The sequence below is a fragment of the Dermacentor albipictus genome, chromosome 1 (genome assembly GCF_038994185.2).
Source record: "Dermacentor albipictus isolate Rhodes 1998 colony chromosome 1, USDA_Dalb.pri_finalv2, whole genome shotgun sequence".
NCBI classification, from domain to species: domain Eukaryota; kingdom Metazoa; phylum Arthropoda; class Arachnida; order Ixodida; family Ixodidae; genus Dermacentor; species Dermacentor albipictus.
This window is the reverse complement of record NC_091821.1, coordinates 143623491-143645918: the sequence shown is the minus strand read 5'-3', so window position 1 is coordinate 143645918 and position 22428 is coordinate 143623491. Positions and strand designations below refer to the sequence as shown.

At 46.1% G+C, this 22428-nt stretch overlaps 1 protein-coding gene across 3 annotated transcripts in view; it reads left to right on the top strand.

Annotated features, from left to right (window-relative positions):
* LOC135900069 (myb/SANT-like DNA-binding domain-containing protein 4) overlaps positions 1 to 20768 on the top strand; it is a 32678-nt gene extending 11910 nt beyond the window's left edge. The window contains exons 1-5 of one of the 3 annotated variants that reach the window (XM_070526874.1): positions 13038 to 13457; positions 14357 to 14464; positions 16460 to 16740; positions 17641 to 17800; positions 19973 to 20768. In XM_070526874.1, coding sequence (XP_070382975.1) covers positions 16464 to 16740; positions 17641 to 17800; positions 19973 to 20438 — 903 coding nt within the window. In that variant the 5' untranslated portion in view covers positions 13038 to 13457; positions 14357 to 14464; positions 16460 to 16463 and the 3' untranslated portion in view covers positions 20439 to 20768. Of the gene's footprint in view, positions 1 to 2932; positions 2945 to 13037; positions 13458 to 14356; positions 14465 to 16459; positions 16741 to 17640; positions 17801 to 19972 lie in introns of those variants that run through there. The other 2 variants (XM_065429509.1, XM_065429510.1) reach the window with 2 other exon arrangements.
* Positions 20769 to 22428: the final 1660 nt, after the last annotated feature.

Here is a 22428-nt window from a genome sequence, read left to right as displayed (position 1 = left end):
CTCCCCTCCTCCCCCCCCCCCTTATTTGCACAGGAAAGTTACCCTGGGTACGTGGCTGGTTTCAACTTTCTTGAGTTTCAACCCTATCTCATCTAATCGTTTATGCATAGTCTTTTGGTCCTCAAGAAGTTCCCTTAATAATTGTTTGGTAGACGGACCTGGATTGGATTCTATGTCGCCTCAATGTTTGAGCAACGACAGCACTATATTGCGCACATGCAGGTAACACAAACACACGCTGTTGGGGCACGTGAACTGCATAAAGCAGGGATCGCGAAATTTGACTGTAGAATGTTTGTTACTAACCTGCATCAAGTTAAGTAACGAGTTGGTCGTAGCTGTGACAGGCGGCCAACCGACGTGCCCACTAGAGGCATGCCGAGATGTCAAGTTGCTTATATACATGGCATAGTCGATGATCTAGGTCAGTTACTCACAAAGGACCCTAGTCATGAGAAGAAAACTTGCAGAAGAATAAAAATGGGTTGGAGTGCATACGGCAGCCATCACCAAATCCTTAATGGGAGCTTACCACTGTTGTTGAAAAAAAAGGTGTACAGTCGTTGCATTTTACAGGTGCTAACATATGAGGCAGAAATTTGGAGGTTAATAAAGAAGCTCAAGAACAAGTTAAGCACCGCGCAAAGTGCGATGGAACGAAAAATGTTAGTCGCAACGTTAAGAGACAGGAAGAGGATGGTGTGGATCAGAGAACAAACGGGGATAGCCGATAATTTAGTTGACATTGAGAAAAAAAAAAAAAATCTCCAGCCGTGTGATGCGTTGGGTCGATAACCGGTGGCCTATTAAAGTTACAGAATGGATGCCAAGAGAATCGAAAGTGCAATCGAGGACGACGGAGAATTATGTGACGCGATGGAATTTGGAAATTTGCAGGCATTGGATGGTGCCAGCTGACGCAAAACTGGTGCAATTGGTGATCGTTGGGAGAGAGAGCGAGAGAAATATTTATTATTCCCTAAAGAAATGAGGCCCCAGTTTGAGACTCCTGGCTTAAGACGTTTTTGACGTGCTGCACCAAGAGCGTGACCAAGAGTGGCCACCATTGTTTTTCAAATTTTCATGGGGGTGGTCCACTCCTCCCAGCTGCCGGGACGCTGGCTGCTTGGTAGTTTCGAAGTATATTGGCTTTCTGATGATGGAGTTGGCGGGGCACTCCCACGAGGTGTGTTTATTTGATGGACAGACCTCGCAGTGTTTGCATGTGGGGTAGCCTAGTTCCCTGTTAATGAATATAGTGTGGAGTGAGTAATGTGTGAGTTTGTGCTTTTCGTATAATTGAGTCGTTCTCTCTCGAATGCGTGTAGAATAGTGTGTTAGGAAGTGTTGATGCTCCCCTGTTTCACTTAAATATATGTAGCCTATCGTTCCGCTGCATCTTCCGCCCTTTCCTGGGAGAGGGTTTTGTACTGCAGTGGGCATAAAACAGTTTCATGATGAACCTCCCTTGGGATCTTCATCTTGAATGAACGGCGCAAAGCAGCGCCTCCGAGCTGGTTGCGCTGCACCGGCTATCTCAGAAGCTTAGCACAGTGTGTGACTCCCGACAGTGCGAAGCGCGATTATGTTTTGCTTACATCTCTTCGGATTCTGAAATTATGCTCAATGTGGTACTGTTTGTGGCTTTAGTTTGTAGTGGTCGGTAAACTATCCCCAATTTGACATAATTATCGCTAAATAGATCGCTGATCATCAAATTTTAAATTTTGTCGCCAAACTAAGGTCAATGCCGTTGATTTTAGCCAGAAGATTGCCAAAATGTCAAGACTGCTGCCTTTGGAAACATTGGCTGTTACGCCCGTTGCTTCGTCCATTGGTACGATACGAAAAATTGTACTGAAAGGTTCGCGCTTCGCAGCTTACTACGATGCCTCATGGACTCAGCAAATGCACCCATTGATGTACACAGAATATTGCAAAGCATCTTTTACTGAGCTTATTCGTCGTCGTGTGAACAAGGGGCAGGGAGGATGGCAGGGTGGGAGGGAGGGAAGGGGGGAGGGGGCTTGCTCCGATGGAATATAATTGGTGTTAATACGTTACCGATGTATTGCACGAGCAGTACGTTACGCTTGTCAGAATGTATAATGCATTGCGGAGGGCATGTTTATACTCTTCCGGACTAAACTAATCTTGCCAGACCTTGCATTTTGCTGCACGCAGTATCGACGACCGGGCTGTAGTTGTGACCGGGATGTAGTTGTGCCACAGCGTGAACCTATGGAGAACTATCGTCAGATCGCTTCTATACCGCGCTTAATTCAAAACAGCTACAATGGTGGAGGTTGAATTTGTGCAAGGAACGCGTCGAAATAGTAGATCACTTGTGAAAAAAAGATGAGTCTGACGTCTTGCGGAACAGATGGCTAAGCGAGATCTATAAGCAGGCCTCAACACAACCTGTGTAGTTAGTTTAGTTACGCTGCCTTACTCGTCGGTGTGCTCGGGCGGACCAGATGGTGTCGTGGCTCCGCTAGGCTAGATGCGCCCGTAGGTCCCACCCTCTTCTTACTCTTCGTGCTTAGCTTCTTTCCGTTTCTCTCTCTATTCTCCTTTTACTCACTCCCTACCTTTTTCAAGCTCACATTGTGTGAGAGATTGAATAAGTAACAGGGTTTAATTATGAGCTAGTGAATTTTTTTTAGTCTAGCGGCGAGCGTTAGTAAACTCTCGCGCCAAAGGCGACCGTATATGAAACAGTACGGCAAGCGTGTGCAGTGTATTACTTCTTTTGTCGACTGGTTGTCACATTTTGTTCTTATTGGTTTCGTCAAACTGAAGCTTCTTGTATCTGCTTTTTTTTGCTCTCTCTCTCTTTCTTGTTTTCTTTTTTTCTTTTTTGAGACCGGAGTGATCTCACTTTATTATTTCTGTGCTTTCTTTCTTGCCTGTTCATCTCTTGGAAAACCAGCTCGGCACTCAGGTGAGTCATCATCCTTTGAGCCTCTTCTCTGTTCTCGAGCTTTCTCTCAATATCTCTCTTTCCCTACTGGTATTCAGCGGTGAGCTGTTATTGGTGGAGAAGCCAAAGTTGAGAGTGAACGGGTAGTTGTGACATTCATATTACTATCGCGTTCTCTGCTTTAGAGTGTCATGATGAAGCGCAGAAACGGTGCGTTATTACCGTCTGCCTCAAGCAAGAACACGGCGAGGTTTCAAGCACTGAGATCGATACGAGGGGTAACGTATTCACTTCGCTCCCGCTTGGGATCGTTGCTTGCTTTTCGCGAGTGTAGGAGGGGCGGGTAGCGTGTTTTTAAATAAAAAAAAATAAAAGATTGAACAGAATGGACGCGAAACACTGGCAAGGATTCGATGTTCGATGCATTTTGTAACCCACACTAAAATAGCGCGCGTGGAACGCTTGCGTGAAGCCCGCCTAGCAACCGGAAGACAATTGGTTCTTGCTAAAATCAGCTTTTTTTATATCGGGTGTTTCAGCGAACACTTCTAAAATATTTTAAAAATTGCCTGTGGCAGATAGCACAATTCTAGTCCATGTGCTGGTAAACTCGATCAGGCGGACATTACTTGCGCAAGAAACTGAAATGCATAATCGACGAATTAACAACAATTCACTAATTAACGTTTTAACTAGTTCCATTGTGGCACATGTTGCAATTTACAACTTCTAGCCGGGGAATTCGCAGGGCGAATCCACTTAGAACGAATTCTCAGGATGACACCCAGTTTCGATATAATAATTCACGAACTTTGCGGAGAGATGCATTGGCGTTCCAGCTACTTTTGTGCTTCATTGTATAAAACGACGTTCTCTTAAGAAAGTGTGTGGAACGGCAGTGCATTTTTACCGCAAGTTTGACGGCGCATATCTCGTAAATGGTGTCATCCACAGAATTCTTTTCAAGTGGATAGGCATGGCAGTCTCACCCGCTAGAATTTATGAATTGCAATATGTGCGATAAGGTAATTATTAAATCTCAATTTTTGTGCAAGTAATGTCCGCCTCTTCGAGTAGACCAGCTCATGTACTATAATTGTGGTATCTGCCATAGGCAATCTAAAAAAAAATTGAAAGTGTTCGATGAAACACCCTGTATATATCTTACCTGGTGTCGGGTTTGCGATTATGAAAATCTCTTGTTATTTATTTATTTATCTAATTTATTCCTCGGCTGGTGGTGCCCGGGGATACCTACAAACTGCTCCGTAACTACTGTTTATCGCTCTTAAAAAGGGTACGAACGCTAAACGGAAAAGCTACATTTCGATACATCGATGGGAACGACAGCTCCCGTATGCGAACTTCAGAAATGAGAAAAGTGTAGCGGATTATATTTGATTATATTAGATACGATTGAAGAAGAACCTTTGAACGCCTGGACTATTTTTTAAACTTTTTTTGCTTATGACTTATGTTATTGCTGGGGTGCTGCAGCGTTATAAGTTTTGTACCTTAAGTTTTCATGATGTCAATTTAAAAAAAGCTTCTTATAAGTTCCACGAAGAGAATAATTGTGAACAGTGCTTTTATAAGTCAACAAACGCATTTCCTTTTTTTTATTTGTTTATATGCAATAAGTATGTTCAAAAGGGCGCAGCTATTATTTAAGTTAGAGATGTATCATTTGTTTCGGTACAGGGAATAGGAGTTGTCCATACGTCACAAGTTGCAGACAACGGACTTGTTTTATTTTTTTGGATGGTGCAGAGATAGTAACCTCACCTTGAATGCTGCTAACACTAAAGTCGCGACTTTCACACTCAAAACAGCGAGCATTTCTTTTTCTTATTCTGTAGATTCTGTACCATTGTGTAAGGTCTGTGAGATCAACGGTCTCGGTGTACTTTTTGACACAACCTTACATTTTTCTGCTCACACTAAACGCTTTGCAATCTGATGTAGGCGCCCTCTTGGCTCTAATTGCACACTATCGAGGGAATTCCATTCTCCTACACCGTCCCACAAGTTGTACACAACAATAATCTGTCTTGCTCAACTGGAATACGCGTCGGTCGTCTGGAATGGCATGTCTAGATCCAGCAGTGACATTATAGATCGGTCCAGAAAACGTTTCTAAGCATATATCGCCATCGCTTTGCTAACACGAACACTAAACCTTGTTCTAGAACTGTTGGATTATTGTCGTTGCCCTTACTTCGCTGCCGACGTAATCGCGCAGACATTCTGTTTCTTTTCCAACTCCTTCAGGGTATCCTCACTTGCCCCGAACTCCTCAGCTCTATGAGGTTCCGTATTCCGCGCAAGGTCACCAGAGATCATAGACGTTTCCATGTTCCTGCATGCCATCACCAACACTCAACCGTCTACAGAATGCTGAGTCTTTATAACACTTATTTTCATGATATCGACATTTTTCATAACTCGTTGTCGTTGTTCGTTTCCCGAGCTCTGCGTTGTGTCATAGTTTCACGCACTGTTCAAATGCCTTTCTGCTCATTTCTTTTCCATTTACCTAGTGCTTTGTTTTGTGTACATTCTTATTTTCGTAAGTGTTTCGTATCCAACTTTCTTACTTATATTTCCCTTGTTTCTTTTTTAATACGAAAGTGTTTTATGCCGGGATCCACCATCAACTTCCTTTAACGGATGGGACATCGGGGCGAACGCGTAAAAAAATTATGCAGATCCCACGCATTGCGGGAATCGATGTATGCGAAGCTTTCCGTGCTGGATGTTTTGATTGACGATAATTAGCGCTGATTTTGACGGCTAAAGCTTAATTTCTTCAACGTTTAGGCTAACACGAGAGTGGTGAGTTGATGTTAAACGTTACCTTGCGTGCAGCACTGCTGTTTGTCTACGTAGAGCACACTGGGAGAGTTGTTTGCGTGAGGCGTTGTTGAGCGCCATATTTCATAACGCCTGAGAGGGTTGAGCATAGTCATTGCCTCACATGGCACATTGTATTGTGCAGAAGTATTAAACTTGAACTGGATTATGGGGCTGTAGGTGTCAAAACCACACTCGGATTATGAGGCAAGCCGTAGTGGTGGACTCCGGATTAATTTTGACACCGTGATGTTCTTTAACGTGTCCCAAAATCTAAGTGCACGTGCGTTTTCTATTTCGCCCCCGTCGAAATGCGACTGCCGCGATTGGGATCAAATCCACGACCTCTAGCAATGCCATAGCCGCAAAGCTAAGGCGGCGTGCACAGAAGTGTTGATTTGACGGTCGACCGCTTCCGTAGTGTCTCCTGTACCCTGCGGTGCGTTTTAATTAATGCGGCTCTGCTTCTGCACGCCCTGCGTAAGTTGCCCAATTGACATATTTACATGGCGTTTATTTTTAAGAAATAGCAGCAACGTACTGTACCATACCTTGAACTTAAGCTTAACCTGTTTCGACCCGCAACCGCTGGCGTATAGTAGTTGGGTTTCCTTGCCTTCCCACGTACGTCACCTCCCCACCGTCTCTTATATGAGTCGATGAGGATAGCAATAGGGGCTTGTTGGTACGGCATATCTTATTTTGTTATAGCGCAAGCTTGACACGGACAACAGAAGCCACATCTGACACACACAGCGCTAACTTTCAACCACAGATTTATTTCTAGTTCTCGTCGCTATATATTCACCCTCGAACCGTCATACAGAACGTGTAAAACTTTTGGAAAAAAAAATATATATATATATAAACTGGGAACCACACGTAGGCAGTTTCTTGACTCACATAATTGAGCTCTTTTGAGAATAATGAAATGGAAGGTTTACTGATGCATGCGTCGCCGAATGTTGATATGTGTCTGGCTTCTATTATCAAGCGCGTCATTTCACATCTGCTTCTACTCATGATGACTGTTTCTTGAAATCTTGGTTTGCATTAGCATCTCTGGCAATGGATGGCAAGAAAGCCGTCAGCGGCCAAGTTGTTAACTTTGTTACTGTGTTCTCGTAGCTTGTCATTTATGCATCTGCCTGTTTGACCGATTTTTGTTTATTTTTTCAAAAATTTTACTCGTGCTGTATGATGGTTCGAGGGTGTATATATAGCGACGAGAACGAGAAATAAATCTGTTGAAAGTTAGCGCTGTGTGTGTCAGATGGGCCTTCTGTTGTACGTGTCAAGCTTGCGCTATAAAAAAATATGTCTTATATGAGAACTCCCTCTTCTCCTCCCTCTCCGTCTTCTCCTCTCCACAGTTCTGTCTGTGTCCCCTCTGACCTTGCACGTTAGTAGAAAGGGAAGCGCTGCAATTTCTGCAATGCTTTCTGCAATGCAGTCAGGTATAATTATAGCTGTCAAGCGGCTAATTGGCGACGGCCAGGGAGCTCCAGAGGGCATTGTGCACATTCGACGCGCTGGGGAGAAAATGAGTTTCTCCCGTCGCCTTTCCTCTCTGACTCGCGCCTGTCATCTATATACACGCTCTGAACCACCCCCGACGCGGTGTGCGCGACAACAGCAGCCCACAGCAGCAGCAGCAGCAGTGGGAAAGTCGAAAGAAGAGGCAAAGAAAGCTTCGCTTTAATGTGCTCTCCCTTGACAGGGGTGGCGCCGCCATCTAGGAGCGGGGAAGCGAAGTACTGCATCGTGACACTAATGGACGCCGACAGTGAGCGCTTCGGTATACGCTCCTGACAGTGGAGTTGGATGGATGGATGGATGGATGGATGGATGGATGGATGGATGGATGGATGGATGGATGGATGGATGGATGGAAGGAAGGTAGGAGCGTCCCCTTTGAAACGGAGTGATGGCAGTTACCACCATGTTCAGCTTTTTATTTTTGTTTAATTGTGTTGTAAGTTATTAACATTCGCCATTTTCTTTAAATACGTCTTCCTACACTTTTAACCTTATGTCACATCTCTGCTTTTGAGCCACCAATCTTCCAATCGCTTTTTGCTAATTTCCACCGCATATTTATTTACATGACTATTGTTATCTCTAAACCCTAGGGCCTCAGGAAGCGTGACTGTGCCCACACTGACATCGGTAGGGATACCTTCACATTTTAGTATGATGTGTTCTATTGTTTCTACAGATTTACCACACACAGTACATGTGTCTTCTTCTTCGTTAAATTTCTTTTTATAGCTGCGCGTTCTAAGACATCCTGACCTAGCTTCAAAGAGTTGGGCACTGCCGCTTCAGTTGTCATAAAATGCTTCGTTCCTGATCTGCTGTTTCCAGTATCGATATAGTTCAACACTATGCTTCTTTTCCATTGAATTTATCCAATTTTTACCTTCCGCGTTTTTTAACCTGTGGTTTAGTGCTCTGTCTTTCTCCGTCCTCGTATCTGGTATGCCTACTGGTTAGCTTCCTAGTTAATTCCGCCATTGCGAGTGAATGCTCTTTCTGTATAGGTATTTTAAATACCTTAGCTGTCCTCCAGGGGCGTAACCAGGGGGGGGGGGGGCTTATGGGGCTCCAGCCCCTCCCCCCCCCCTTCCCCGAAATATTTTCGTGCTGTCGTGCGCCGCCGACCAAAACAATCCCAGGCACCGGGAATCATGCTGGATTTGTCTAGAATGTCCTTTTCACGCTCGAAAAGACGTTTTAGCGCGAACATTGCGAAATCGGGCTGTATTTCGCGGCAACGCCCATGCACCGGGAGTCACGTATCGTAACGCAAGGAGCCCCATCCGAGCACGAAGTTTCAAGGGCGTTTTGATGGCGAGCGGGCTCATCGCGGCATCTCGGGAAGGCCGCGGAATCTACGGAGCGCATGGACTTCAATTCCGAAACTTTATGGGTATAAAGTTCTCGTAAACTTTTGATACGAAAGGCGCATTGACATTTCTAAAGTAGGGCTTTAGATTTTCAATTCCAGAACTTTATGGGTTTGATGTTATAAACATTTGACGCCAAAGGTGCACTGACTTTCCTAAAGTCGTACATGGGATCATACAACGAGACAAGCTGAATCAATGCACTCTCAGACGCCACTGCTGTCCACCTGTTATCGTCCAATTTCCTCAGGCGTTTTTCGTATAGAATTTCACTCTGAACTTCCCGTGCTTCGAACGATGCCCAGCCCATATCCCCCTGTACTGCCTCGTTTGTGGTTTTCCCGTGGGCACCTAGTGCTAATCTTCCAGCAGTTCTCTGATTAACTTCTAGTCTCGACTGAACTTCTGCCCTTAAGCACAGGACCGCGTTCCCGAAAGTAAGCCCCGGTACCATTATTCCTTTCCAAATACCTCTCAGTACTTCATACCTCTTGTACCCCCACAATTCCCTACGTATCATTATCCCGGCATCTCTCCACCCTTTTGCTATGAGAGACTGTTCGTGCTTTTCCGTGTACATCTGCCCTTTGTTTATTCGTACCCCGATATATTTGTATTCGGCCACTCGGGGTGTTTCATGGCATTGTATTGTAAGCTCCTGATCAGTTGTATCGTTGAAAAAACATCCCACCGGACTTAACTGCGCTAAAACTGTGACCTAGACTGTCTACGTCTCCACAATAATTAACCAGAGTTTGCAAGTTTCCCTGAGTATCCCGGCGACGGCCGCGCCACCTGTAGCGTCGAAAGCGCAACTCTGACACTGATCCAACTTCAGTTGACGGCGTAGAATCCAGCTGGTGCACGTGTTGTTGTTATGACCGCGTGTGGTTTGAAAGTTCTGAACCACGTGCGCCACCGTCCTGCAGGTAAACGTTCTCATACTGCTGTTTTACGATGGCAAATTTGCAAGACATCGAAAACGGCTCAGGAAAAAAAGCGTGCGGACGGCGGTTCTGCTGCGTCAGACTGTAGCGGCCGCGCAGGACTGCCTGCTCTGCGGCTCTACAGATTTTCTGGCCGGCCGTGGTTTTGTGCTCGCGCTTCCTTCCTGGAGAATCGCACTAGAAAGTATTGTAGTCAGTAGACTGAACTTTTTGGTCGAGAAAGAGTGTTGCCGGAAAGCCGACCTAAGTTTTCTTTTTTTGTAAATTCTACATATCATTTAGAGCTATTTATTTTGCTGTACTGCGCGTACTGCGTGGTACGAAGCGTACTGCGCGTACTGCGTGGCACCTGCGTGGCACCTGCGTGGTGGCTGCAGGTGTTCTGGCTTGCGTGAGTCGCTGAGCACTTCACGCTGCGCGGCTCTGCTTGGGTTCAGGTTGCCGGATACGGTCACTCGAGTCTTGGGTGCCGAAGCGGCCCAAGGTCGTGCCGGTGCCTCGGCAGTTGCAAACAAAGTACTGTAGTTGCTTGGCAGAACATAGCAGTCTAATACAATTTTTGTGCAAGTTATTTAAAAGAGCCTTTGAGTAATTCGAAAAGATATGGTGCCTATCGGCCGCGGCGGCCGCATTTCGATGGGGGCGAAATACGAAAACACCCGTGTACTTAGATTTAGGTGCACGTTAAAGAACTCCAGGTGGTCGAAATTTTCGGAGTCCTCCACTACGGCGTGCCTCATAATCTGAAAGTGGCTATGGCACGTTAAACCCCATAACTTATATGGCGCCTATCATCCGTAGCCAATGAGACTTCGCAAGCGTTTCAAAACACCACCACGGAAGAACACGTTTTGTCTAAGGTAACTCAAATGGTTGGCCAAGAACCCCTACGCCTAACCTTTAATAAGCTCAGCCGTGCCTGCTCACTCAATTGAACTGCTTGATCAAAGCATAATATGATAGTTGAGTTTTCTCACGTCCAGAGATACGCTGTAGTTGTGTATGCCTTGCTGGGAGTGACACTTCGCCAGCAGAGTCACACCGGCGACTTCTTTCACGCTGTGAACGTGCCCGGCAGCATAGGGCTTTTCCGCTTTACGACGAATAGGAGGGCGTATCCGACCGTCTAATTTTGAGATTGGTTTGAAACCACACAGCAAAACTTGTGCCATTTGTTCGTTTCGAAACAAGCATGAACATGCGATCACGCTGGCAGATCCGCGTGGGCAGCCTGAGTAGCGTGGTCCGTCAGTGTCAGTTTTGACGGAAGGTGCCGCGAGAGGCGCTGACGATCGCTGCTCGGACCCACCGCCTGGGCAGTGTCAGGAGAGTATACTCTCAGCGCAGCGGAGGTTCCAACATGGTGTAGCCGCTGTAAGCCGGCTTATGTGTAGGCGGCGTTAAAGTCCCTAGATCGGCTTTTGCTTTTTTTAGAAAAGCTCATAAAGGGAACTTAGGTGGTGCAGGCCTTCTGCTTAGGTGAAGACGCAGGTTTCGTACGTGCTTTATGTTTCGTGTCCGATTAGCGTGTGGCGCTTCGTCGCCTACGGAGTGCAGCGAGGCTGGCCTATGTGTAGGCGGTGGAGGCCTTCTGCTGGGGTGACAACACAGCTTCCGCACGTGGTTTGTTTTTCGCGTCCGATCAGCCTGTGACGCCTCGTTGCCTACGGAGTGCAGCTTCAACATGCATCAGCAGTGCTTACACGCCGCCTACCCCTTACAAAAATCGGTTTGACCTTTCAGTCACTCATGAGTCACCTATCAGTCACCCCTGTCACCTATCTGTAGACTCGACCTTTCTGTAGACTAAGTCCGCAGAATGTCTGCAGACACCGTGCGGACTGCAAGTAGACTTGTCTGTAATATGCGTGCCCAGTGAGTGTGTGTGTAAATATGTATATGTATCTATATATACATGCATATTCTGAACGATGACATATTTTATAATTACGGTTGAATAGTTTTGACCTTTCAGTCACCCATGAGTCACCCACCAGTCACCTCCACGTAGACCTAGTCTGCAGAATGTCTGCAGACACCGTGCGGACTGCAAGTAGACTTGTCTGTAATATGCGTGCGCAGTGAGTGTGTGTGTAAATATGTATATGTATCTATATATACATACATATTCTGAACCATGACATATTTTATAATTACGGTTGAATAGTTTTGACCTTTCAGTCACCCATGAGTCACCCACCAGCCACCTCCACGTAGACCTAGTCTGCAGAATGTCTGCAGACACCGTGCGGACTGCAAGCAGACTTGTCTAATATGCATGCCCAGCGAGTGTGTGTGTGTGTGTAGATGTATATCTATATATAAACGCATATATATACATATTCTGAACCATGACACATTTTATAATTACGGTTCAATAGGTCTGACCTTTCAGTCACCCTTGAGTCACCCACCAGTCACCTCCACGTAGACCTAGTCTGCAGAATGTCTGCAGACACCGTGCGGACTGCAAGTAGACTTGTCTGTAATATGCATGCCCAGCGAGTGTGTGTGTGTGTGTAGATGTATATCTATATATAAACGCATATATATACATATTCTAAACCATGACACATTTTATAATTACGGTTCAATAGGTCTGACCTTTCAGTCACCCATGAGTCACCCACCAGTCACCTCCATGTAGAGCTAGTCTACAGACTGTCTGCATATTGTCTGCAGACACTGTGTGGACGGCAAGTACGTAGACTTGTATGTAATATGCATGCCAAATATATAAATATACATACATACATATATATATATATATATACATACATATATATACATACATACATATATATACATACATATATATATATATATATATATATATATATATATATATATATATATATATTCTACATGACACATTTTATAAATAACAGTTAAATCGGCTTCACCTTTCAGCCACCCACGAATCACACACGCACACAAGCACACACACCCACACACGTGTGCGCATCCTGAACCATGACACATTTTATCATTGCGGTCTGTTTTGCCATTTTAACCTTTTGAAAACTTTGTCACTGATTGCTACAAGAACAGTCTGATAATGGCAGTTATATAAATCAATTATTTAATACTAATTGAAATAAGGTAATTAATAATTATAAAATAATAAAAATAAAATAAGACATTAAAATAGATAATTAATAATTAATACGGTAATAAGGTAATACTGGCGTGTTACATAACGTACATTAAATGCAGCAATTATACTATGGCTCGAACCGCAGCCTGAATTTAAGGACATATCTACCGCGCGACGCCGACACCATCCACCGACTGCGTGGTTGCTTTCGGCGCCGGCCCCCAGGAGGCGCTGGCCGCGAGCACCGGTAAAATTACGGCTGAGTATATTTTCCCGTCTGCACCTGGTCACCGACAAGTCGCGGCGTGCACGCGTGCACGCCATGTGCACGCCGCATTGACGGCGACCGATGAGGTGGTGAACATGCCGTGCCGAGAAGAATTCTGGCGATTTTTGTGTGTATTAATGATCCAAAACCCCTGTGACTGCATAACGTAGCTCTCAGTGTTTTCCGTGTGGTGTGCCGATGCCAATTATCGTAGTTATGACCCGGTCGCGCTTTCTTTGTTACCGGCTCATGAAAAGCCGATGGTACTCTCGCTGCGCTCGCATTCCATCACAGTGCGCGGAAGAATTTTTTGAAAGTTGTGCTATGACGTGCTGTAGTTCATCTGCAATTCTACGCCGTTGACGCTGGAGGCACCGTGCACCGACTGTCCTTCCTGCGGTACCTGTGCGATGCGGCAGCAGCTGTCACGCAGACTCGTTTACCGAGCACGCCTAGAAAGGTAAGTCCGGCGCGTGCGCGCATTCTTGTAGTCCGTGAAGTGGGCATTTCTGTACGAGTAACAAGGTGATTAGTAACGTGACAAAAATGATCGTGCTTTTCGAATGTTCGTTCTTGTCGCAGGGCGCATTTAGCGAAGTTTGATGAAAATTGCCCTAAAACGTGATGTTGCCAAAATCTATCGACTATTTGCTTTCTGCTGTGAAGTTTCCTTGCGCCGGGGACTGCTTGATTTGAATAGGCGCAAAAATTCAAGCAGGGAAAGTTACTATTTCTGTACGTAATTTTTCAGCGAGAAATCGTATAGCCATTTCTAGAGGTACGTCGATTTGTCGTCTTCACAGCTAACGGCAGCGCGAGATGGCACCCGATTGCTGTGTACGACGCATGGCCAGATTTTAGCTTGTATGCAAGTTCTTTTATTTATATAGTGTCTTCAGACAGCCTGTATTTCTTGCGTTGGGTGTCATGTGGTTTCGTGTATTTGTAAATGGTTCCGAGATTTCAACAACAGTATCTATCTTTAATGGAAAAAAATTGTTTTCTCACCTGAAAAAAGGGAGTCTGTTCTTTTTCAATGCATCGTCATTTGGGGCAGGGCTTTGTTGCACCGCATAAATAAATTAGGTTTTCGAACGCTTATCATGTGTTAACGAGTTTTCTGGTTGTGCAATTCGCATTTGACTTGGTACAGACGTGCGTTTGTGTGAACTTTTTTATAGTAGATTCATGTTTGCTCCAGTTCCATTTACATGTTAACTGCCTGTGATGTAATAATCGGGTATTTGTGCAACCATGCAGCTTCATGTAGCTGTTTGTACGAGACTTTTCACAATGTCACAAGTTTACAGTTTCAGCAGGGTTAACTTTACAGTAAACTGAACATTTCTTCTTGTTTAGGGATGTCACGATTTTGTGAGCCAGAGGAATCTACATCACTTGGGAGCCTGCGGCACTTCTGCAGGCTGAACAGCGCGTCAAAGCGTCTGATTTGCATGCTGCGACAAGGTGTGTGCAAGGCGGTCACTGCCACTCACATGAGATGTCGGTACTCACTACTTCATTCCTTGGAAGCGATATTCTTGGTCCCAACCAAGCAGCCCGGAAGAAATCGGAGACAAATAAAATGTGCAAAGAATACTATTGCGTCTGTTATTTTATTGCATGCATGCATGCCAGTTCCCCATAGTGGGGCTACAGAAATTCTATCTAATGTCTGCCTAAATGCTGTAATCCTGTGACCACAATCTCGACAGACTTTCTGCAGAAATGCTGTATCCTGCAGCTACACAGATTGAGCAGACTTTCTGCAGAAAGGGTGTACCAATTGGGCGCTGGGAGGTGACAGAAAGTCTGTCACCTGTCTTCAGATATTCTGCATCCCGGGTGACTCGGGGTATGCAGAATTTCTGCAGAAAGGGTGTACCAATTGGGCGCTGGGAGGTGACAGGGGGTGACAGAAAGTCTGTCACCTGTCTTCAGATATTCTGCATCCCGGGTGACTCGGGGTATGCAGAATTTCTGCAGCAAGTCTGCAATGATTTTTGTAAGGGACTGCATCGTTTGCGATGGCACCTACTAAGAAAACTGCTGCGCTACGCGGCGCAGAAAGGCAACGACGTCGACGGGCGAATTTCGCTTTGATCCGGCGATGAGAGACACGCCAGCGTGAAGCAGAACTGCTTCGCGTGTTCGCGGCGCGCGCTGCGAACTCTGCCGCTCGCATTCCTGAAGATGAGCGCGTCTTAACTCAACTGGCTGCCCAAGACACTACGGAGCCGGAGCAAAATGCTCGTATCTTCGCCGAAGCGACTCGCCAATAGCACACCGCGCGCCAAGCAAACCTGCAACACGTTGCCGACCCCCAAATTGTGCGTCTTTCGCTGCAGCGGACCGTCATGTCACGAAGCAAACATGCAACAGCTTCTGTGTAGACACGTTTCACTTTCGTGTTCAGCCGATTACTATGAAAGAGGGATCAACCACATCTTTTTGTATGTATGCGTGCTGCCGCACTCAGACCTTAGGGTTGTTCCTGGGCGCGGTAAGCACATCATTGATTGATCGATTGGTTATTTCTTGTGGGAGGTGAAGTCATACAGCTGGAGGTATAGCACAATTCCAGGATGTCTGCCTTTGAAACGGCGGGAAGAGAATTTAAGTATGTGCGAATTATCTTATTTTGATGTTGTTCCATGCTATTGACCCGGATGATTGAGGTCAATGGTGATTGCAGACGCTCAAAAGTGTGAGGGCTTCATCGTTTCTGTCCACACGGTGTTCAAGCTCTGAGACGCTCCGGCAACCTCGCTTAATGTGCCGCATTGCGGTGACTGCGTATGAAATTCACCAAGACGGCATACCGCAAGGTTTCGTTACAGTGGTGAGACTCATTTTGCCCATTGCAAATGTTTATGGGAACGGTAAATGTTTGGGAACGGTTTCGTATATGAATAAGGCGCTATGTTACTAATATCACCTTTTGCGTAGTCAATTTCCTTACACTATAGCGAGCTCATCAATATATTTTTCTTCTTTCTTTATTTTAATATGCAGCTTTATTGTTATTTAAATGCTAGATTCTAGTAATATAGAACGAGATCGTTTAATATTTTCTAAACCCTGCACACGCTTGGCTCATTTCTGGTCCTTCCAATGTGACGTTAAAGGCACGCTGGAGCAGGAAACGCCAACACGCCCTACAGGCGTAACCATGCCCGAACTACAGGCCAGTGAAATAGATCGGCGGTAACAAGCTTCGACATGGTTGCGACAATAAAAGAACGGATGGGTGCGGAACCTCTCGTCATTTTCTCTTTGTTTTGGCATTTCGTAACTTTTTGCAATGACAATTTTGGGCCGTTCATTGTGTTTTATAGAGTTTTTGTTAAATAAGTGATAATTTCTCGCTTATCACAAAGTGTGCGCGCGCACACTTCGTATCGCTCGCTTGCCCGTGCCTTATAGATAAGACGTTTTGCTGCTCGTGGTGCGCGCTTGCAGGTGTATGGAGAGCTTGGAACCTAAGACGCCCAGCTGGACGGAGAACGACCTGCTGGTGCTGATCACCGAGTACTGGAAGCGGAAGGACATTCTGCGCGCCAAGGCCTCGGAGAGCGTGACCAACCTGCAGAAGCGCGAATGCTGGATCGAGATCACCGACGTGGTGAACGCGCGCTGCTTCACGCCGCATACCAGGAAGACCATGGACCAGCTGAAGCGCAAGTGGGAGAAGACGATCATGCTGGCCAAGAAGGCCGCGCTCAACATCCAGAAGCGATCCGGTATGGAATCAAGCTATAACGATCACGTGTGCATATTGCGCGCGTGATTACAGCTTTGCTTTGCCAGTGTCATTTCGTATATTCTGTCGCTTGCAAGAGGGCTTATTTCTTGAAGGCCTACTGACATGACGTTTTCAACTGTTTTGTTATTTTGCGTTCAGTGAAGGTTCTCGAACTAGGAACTCGCGAAAATTGAAATACCGACAAGCACCAGCGTGCCCTAAATAATTTATGATAATTTATTTTTCTACGATCTAGTTTTGCGTATGTTTGCCAACAGGTGTACGTGTCGTGACGTCATGACGCAGAAGGCGGACACGTGGGAGCAAGGCATCGCTACGTTTTGGCTCTCGCTTCCGGTTCGCTCGATAGTCCGTTACGCTACGTCGGGCCGATCGATATTCTTAGTACCTTTTTCTTCAGCTTGGCGGTCATTTTTGTTGGGTTTCGAAGTACAGTATCTCCTTTTACCGTAAAAAAAAAAAATGAAAAGTCTCAAATGTCATTTCAATAATACGTTACGTGGGACCGAATACTTGTAGAGTCAAGGACGAACAAACAAATAGAGAAATAAACCAAACGAAAACAGTGTACCGCGTTTTTCTCGAGCGCCGAGAAAAATAAAATAAAACAGGAATGCGAGGGCTACCTTTGGCTCGTTATATGCTTTCTTCATCCATTCTATTAGCACTCTATGTCTTGTGCTACGTTACAGCTGCACTTCCATGTCGTTCCTTCTTTTTTTTCTGCCTTATGTAATTGCAAGCGCGTCCGCAGTAATTGCGCTGGTCGTATGCCAGGAAGAGCAGCAGGCGACAAGAGGTCACTTATCCAGTGTCTTATACTTCCTACGCGGCAGCCGGCGTCTGGCTGAGTGGCATTTTGTTGGCGTCGCTGCAGGTAATCTGTCAGACTTGGCACCGGCCTACCAGCTGGCCTTGTCCATAGTCTGCGAGGATTTTCCGGCGTCCCTGGAATGCGCGAACGGCCTCGCCGCGGCAGATGTGCCCTCTCTCGCTGAGCCACCGAACGCTGGCGGATATATCGACGAAGTGTCCAGGTAAGACTGAAGCACGCTGTTGCAGGACTGCCTCTTTTTAGCAAACATTTGCACGAACCCTCTATTAGATAAAACACATATACAGAGATCGGGATCGGGTGGAGCTTATGCCAAAGTGTAGAGCACCACAGCCAGTGGGCACATTTTTTTTTTTCTGCTGTGGGGGGGGGGGGGGGAGGTTGCGGAAATATAGTAGTAAGTCCGTATTATTCAGCGCTGCACAAAGCACTGACATAATCATTTTTTCTTATGTACTTACGGTAATAAAAATGCACATGAAAGCCTACAGGATTTGGAAAGGGATGTTAAAATGCTATTCACTGGCATCCTGCACGAGTCAGGCCTTTATTTACGATTCAAAAGGACGACACATTGGGCACGTTGGTATTCCATACTGAAACTATTGACAGCGCTAAACGGCCCGAACTACACAAGAAACTTTAAAAAAAATTATAGAAAGTCTATTGACAGTCTATAGACGTCTATAGACTTTCTATAAAAAAATTGTAAGGGAAGATACACGGACAAGCGCTGGAAGGGCTACCAGAAGAGCAAGGTTATTTGCGGTAAAGTTTAAGGACGGAAAAGAGCGCTAATAACTAGTAATATGCTTCAAAAGGACGGTATGTCCCTGTATCTTTCTTGTGTAGTTCGTGCCGTCAATAGTTCCAGTTTATTTACGACATCCATGTAGACTTATTAGCGGTTGGTTGTGTAGGACGAGCCGCCATAAGCGGGTGCGCATTTTTGCCCACTAATCCGATGACTACTGAGCCTCTGCACCGCTCTCTGACTACCGAATGTACGCACTGGAGGCAGCAGGTAGGCGGTGGTGTTTTTACCAGCGCCTTCACGTGGGCCTCTCAGATCGCGAGGCTTATATATACGCAACTCAGACGAGCAAATTTATTGCCACTTCGAGCGAGTGCACTGCGCCTCGCTGAGTGTCACTTTGGCGACGTGGTGCTAGGCGGCAAAACGAAGTGTCATTCGGAATTGAGGACATTGAGTGTCTGTGAAGCCATAGGGGTTGATATCATTCTCGGAAGTTTGAGGTTTAGGAACCGTCAATGTTTTATACGAGAAGATGCTTATGTGCAAGAACCTCCGCAATGAAAAATAGAAATACTGTAATCTTATTAACACGTCTGTTTGTTTTGAGCCAATACAAGCAAGGAACGTATCCAAAATCCACAGGGTCAAAATGACGGAATCCGTCGTAAATGAACGTTTCAAGGTCTTTTTCTTTCTTTCTTTTTTTTTGCCTCGCTCATGTCACTAAGACGCTCATAACATTCGAAATAAAAAAAAAGTGGTTTGAAATATCAAAAGAGTGGTCTTAGAATTAGTATTCAGCCTGCTGTGATCATTTATTTATTTATTTTCGACGCATGGCTATCGAGGCGACACACCTCAACGCAGCGAAGTGAGTTCCTGCAACAGACTCGCTAGCAAGCGCACTCCATAGTAGTGTCACTAAACCTTTCCAGTCTTACAGCTTGCGAGTGACACTATAGCGGCGAAGTGTGCTCGCTCGAAGTGTCGCTAAATTTGCCCGTGTCACTGGGATATAATCGCTGCCGCATATAAAATGGGTGCATATAGAATAGAATAACGGCGGGCACACCCTTCCCTAGTTTTCTTCGGAAGTAAAGCTGATTGACTATAGAGCCATTTCCCGTTGCTGCCGTTGGAATTTAGCATTTGAGATTTGGACTGAAAAGACACTAAAAGAAAACCATGAGTATGAAGTGATGAAACATACTTAAAAAAGCACACACATTTTATCTAAACTGTCATCTTGGTAATTTATAGTATTTTGGAGGGCAACAGCTATGATACGAATGGGTATAGTAGGGGACACCGACGACGCTGTCGTATGAATTTCGTCAATGCTACAAATGCGAATGCACGAGACAATTAACTTCGTTAAGTATTCACGAAAATGCAAATGAGCGCACACGTATCAGCATGCAACAGACCATCTCGCCATCAGTCAGCCGCATAAAAAATAAATACCGACTGCGCTTTGTGTGGGCACATTGTGCATCGTGAATGCGCTCTCCACAAATCGCATGTGGAGTGTGGCAACCGAACCCTGTAAATGTGAGGCCCACGTTTGAGCATGGTCGGCGCCGCGGTGAAGCGAACGGCGTGGTTTCTCCTTTGCAGCATGGTGATCACGGAGCTCGAGGAGGAGTCATCGGGCGACGGGCCGCCGGTTGCCAAGGGTGACAAGACGCAGCCGGTCAAGGCGGAGATGCTGAGCGAGGCTGCCGAGTGCGCGCCGCACTCGCTGGGCAGCCGTGCGTTCCAGCCCGTCCTGTCCGGCAGCAGCACTCAGGACGGCGCCACTGACGGCAGCCACCAGCCACACGAAGCTCAAGACGCGACTGCCGAGTTCGTCAACAACTTCCGCAAACGCAAGTGGGAGCAAGACCTGGTGGAACTGCAGAAAGAAAAAGTGCGCCGCCAGATACAGTACCACAAGGTCCAGCATGAGCTCCAGATGAGTGTGCTCCGGTCGCAAATGGAGTTCTGGGAGATGAAGAAGTCCAAGCTGGCTGCTGAGATACGCCAAGGTGGCATCCCCACGTTGCCGCCAACGGTGCCGACAGCGAATGCATCGACTACGTAGCCTCTGCTACCAGGGCCTGTGCGATGTCGCAGGAGGACGCCCCAGCCATCTTCCGCGGCGTTTTGGGCCTGTCAGGCTCCGATACATCAGTGCTCATCGAACGGCCTTTCACAGCCATCCATCACAAAAATAACATTCACCCGCACGAAGTGTCTGCGCAAACATTTCTTGATATATTATGTACATGTGAAAAGAACTGTCTGTCTTGCACAGCGATGCCAACCTTGTGTGCTTCAAGAAGCACACAAGCCTGTGGACCGCCACATCACTGTGTTTCGTGTGTTGTTTATGTCAAGCACTAAGACGACGCAAGATATCGACCAAGCTTTTGCCCCAGATCGCATGAGAAAATGTGCAGTACCGAGAGCAGAAAATCTACAAATGAACAAATAGCACCTCTAGCGGCTGAAAGCTGAAAACAGGCGCTGAGACACCATTTTTCGCGAATGTGTAACCAGAGAGAGAACTAACTGGACTATAGTGTGAAAACGGATTTTGCACGCCTCTAGCTCCCACATTACGCATACAGTAGCGCTGTTTTTACGACCGGATTTGACAAACGCGTGCAAAGTTTGAACAATTGGAGTATATGGAAATCCCAAAATTCTCTGCAGAAAATAACTGCAATCAATGTAATGCACGAATTGTGATCCAAAAGTAACCATAGGTTATGACTCGGCTTTCATTTCCGTCAAACAGAATGTCTTAAATTGAGTAAAAGAAAGTGATATTTTTTAAAGCATGCACGTCACTATGTATAGGCGAAGGGTAAGTATGATCCTTCACTCACCAAGAAACGCTTTCCCACACATTGGTCGAGCAGTTTTGCGATCGGAAATAATGTTTTGTGAGGAGGTAAACCTGCCTTCGCTGGTTGAACTCCAGGTATCTACAGTTAAACGTCGATGTAACAAACTTCAGTGTAATGAAATTATCGATATAACGAAGTATTTAATTTTTTTATTAAACCTTGTCCATAGAACACCATGTCTTTAGAACCTCAATTTAACGAAGGGCGTATGCGATTTCAGTATAACAAAATTTCACTGCTGCCGCAAACGAATTCAGAGACAGTAAATGGAAACTTCCGCGGACGCAGATGTTCAAATGATTGAATCACAAGCGGCTACTTGCAAACTCACCTCCAAATCGCGCGCGGCGCGACAAGAGCGACCGCCGTAGCCGCATCATGCTCCGTATAAAGTCCAAGTGCGATAAGATCATATCGCGGCCCGCACACTGTGTGCTTTAGGTGCGAGCGAACGTGCGCGAGGGTGAGACAAGAATGATGGTGGCTTCACGAGTCCATGCCGCCTTCCCGCGCGAGCATAGGTAAAGAGGGGGAGGGGAGCGAGCTCGTGGTAACGCGATCAAGCTAGCGCGAGGGGGCCGGAATGCAGGGTAAGTTTGCGCGCGTCTCGGCCGTGGCTACGCATGACTGTAAGCGCGGTTGAGCGCATACGTAGCCTGCTTTAGAGGTAATCTGCCCCGTGTGCAAAGAGTTGGCGTGCCGAGATGGCGTGGCATCATGTAAGCTGTATTACCGCGAGTTTAGTATTGGAGGTTGGGTAATCTCGAGTTTCGGTGACCCGTTTGAGCGAGAGGCACACGAAACATTCGCTCCTCGCTGCCGGCACTTTTCCCGATAGCGTCGACCCAGTGCGGGCGACGCTATCAGCCGCGGCGGCGGAGTTCACGCGAAAGTGTGTCTGGCTTCGCTTAATTCGTAGCGCCGAGAAGATATCGTCCACGTACTTACGTGCATGAAACCGCATTTTTCGTCGCCTACTTCTAAAATTATCAAATTGAATTTGCTCATTCAAATTTGCCTTTTTCGATTGCCCGACAAATCGGAAAATTAAAAGTTAAACTATGGGTTTTTACGTGCCAAAACCACTTTAATTATGAGGCACGCCGTAGTGGAGGACTCCGGAAATTTTGACCACCTGGGGTTCTTTAACGTGCACCTAAATCTAAGTACACGGGTGTT